At 56.0% G+C, this 1,966-nt stretch overlaps 1 protein-coding gene across 1 annotated transcript in view; it reads right to left on the bottom strand.

The window, feature by feature from the left end:
• Window positions 1–1,966, bottom strand: part of CECR2 (cat eye syndrome chromosome region, candidate 2) — a 45,069-nt gene that overhangs the window by 23,360 nt on the left and 19,743 nt on the right. Inside the window, exons 2-4 of the mRNA XM_010002994.1 lie at window positions 1,133–1,374; window positions 790–810; window positions 385–445 (exon numbers count right to left, since the gene is read on the bottom strand). Coding sequence (XP_010001296.1) covers window positions 385–445; window positions 790–810; window position 1,133 — 83 coding nt within the window. The 5' untranslated portion in view covers window positions 1,134–1,374. The remainder of the gene's footprint in view (window positions 1–384; window positions 446–789; window positions 811–1,132; window positions 1,375–1,966) is intronic.

The following is a 1,966-nucleotide window of genomic DNA, read 5'->3' as shown; positions in this document are numbered from 1 at the left end:
ACCAAAGAAAGGATTAAATCAGCAGCAAGCGGACAGGGAGGAGAGGAGAGGAGGGATTCCCACTCTCTGGGAGCCTGATCTGGGAGCCGCCGGCACGGTGCGGGGCAGACGGGGAGGAATGTGGTGGGGCAGGCAGCATCACTCCCACAGCAGGCTCTCCTGGTGCCACAAAGGCTGCAGGGCTGGCTCCCACACAATGCGTGACACGGGGCAGCTCACAGTCTGCTTGGCAACTCCAGCCTCGCCCCGCACGGCTGTGGCCCTCTCCCAGGCCCCCCTGTGCCGCCCCACATCCCCCACCCACCACAACAGCAGTCAGACGGGAGTCCCCTCCAGACCCCCTGCACCCAGATACAGGGGGAGCACAGCGAGGGGGGCTGTTACCTGTCTGGAGCCAGCTCTCCATTGGTTTTCCCCTGCACCGGGTCCTCCTTGTACATCCCCCCCACCCCAGCCAGACGGTGACAAGTTGAAAAGCGGCCACATTGTCATACAAAACGTGATGACACCCCTCCCTCCGCAAACACCTCCCCCCCCCCCCCCCCCCCCCCCTGCCACAGCAGCAGCACAGCTGCTCCTCCCGGCTGAGCTGGGAAAACGTTAGTCCGGGGGGAAGGCGACGTTCGCCCTCTGTCCAGGGAGGGATTTAGATTGGCATCTCTAATTTGAATGGCCTCTCTCGTTTTAACGTTTCATCTCTGGTGCTCCTGACAGGGAAGGTCTAATTAGTGCTGGCGACAGTCGCACACAGCCCTAAGAAGCTCCCTCCCCCCTGCCTGCCACCACCCTTCCCCCAGCTCCCCCAGTACACTTCAGCCCCATCCTTTCGTCTCTCACTATCTCTCAGCAAGGCAGTCTCAGTTCTCATAGACCTGCCACTACAGTTGGAGCACCTCCAAATTCACTCTTTGCAGGAAGAGTTGCCAATGAAGCCAATTTAGATAGCAACTCCCACCTTACGAATACATCCATGCAGGACAAGGACTCCAGGAGCAGTCCTGCACGCTTGCCCTGGGTCCTCTGCAAGGCAGGGGGGGTGATGGGGAACTACTGACCCACCGCACTGTCACTGGTTACATGGCCTTAAAATGCACTTCACAGCCTCAACCCTTCTCATCCCAGGAAGATTGACTGATCTGGCCCAGCTCCTGCGGCTGCGCCGTTTCCCTCTTCTCTGCTGCCCAAAGCACCTTGAGGAGGTCGAAGACATCATCTGCATCCAGGCGGTAGTCACAGAGGCGGTGCAGGATCTCGACCCGGGTGCGCAGGGGCAGCTCCTGGAAGGTGGACTCCCGCAGGGGGTTGGGCTTCCCTTCCTCCAGCTCCCAGCGGTAATTGATGATGTCCTCCAGGTAGCTGTGAAACGTCTGGGATCTAATCGAGGAAACCAAGTCCCACATGCTCACTGTATTTTGCCGTACCAGAAACACCTGGTGCAGCCAAGAAATTCAAACAAACACAACACCAAGACAGCCAGCACTTGAATGACAACTGTGCCCCACAACAGCTCTGGTTAGCTGTAACTCAGGTTCCCAAACCACAGCAGTCTCATTGCAACACCAGCAGATTTCATATTACACACTTACTGCTTTCAGGATGCTCTATTACTCTGAGTTCTTTCCAAGCTGAAAGAACAAGCTGAATGCGATCTCCTCTCAGCCTCATCCTCTTTTTATCTCAATGGGCAGTGTGCTGTGTGAGATTCTATGTCAACTCTTAACTAAACCAGGATGCAATCAAGCATGGATGAATGAGTCCCATACCCTTCCACCTCTCCCCATCTGAAGTGGAGCCCTTCTTCTTCAGCTTTCCATTTGCTCCTCACATCTGCCATTGCCAAGCCCTACTTTTCTCTCTGCCTCTGAAATAGTTTTCCATGCCCTGGTTCAGTGGCTTGAAACTTTCTGTAGCTAATTGTCTCTCCCATCTCCCTGCTCTGCTGCTGCATGCTTCCCAGATTCCTGCT

This window comes from Chaetura pelagica, unplaced genomic scaffold (assembly GCF_000747805.2).
Source record: "Chaetura pelagica isolate M959 unplaced genomic scaffold, ChaPel_1.0 scaffold117, whole genome shotgun sequence".
Taxonomy (NCBI): Eukaryota; Metazoa; Chordata; class Aves; order Apodiformes; family Apodidae; genus Chaetura; species Chaetura pelagica.
This window is presented reverse-complemented; position numbering and strand designations above follow the sequence as displayed.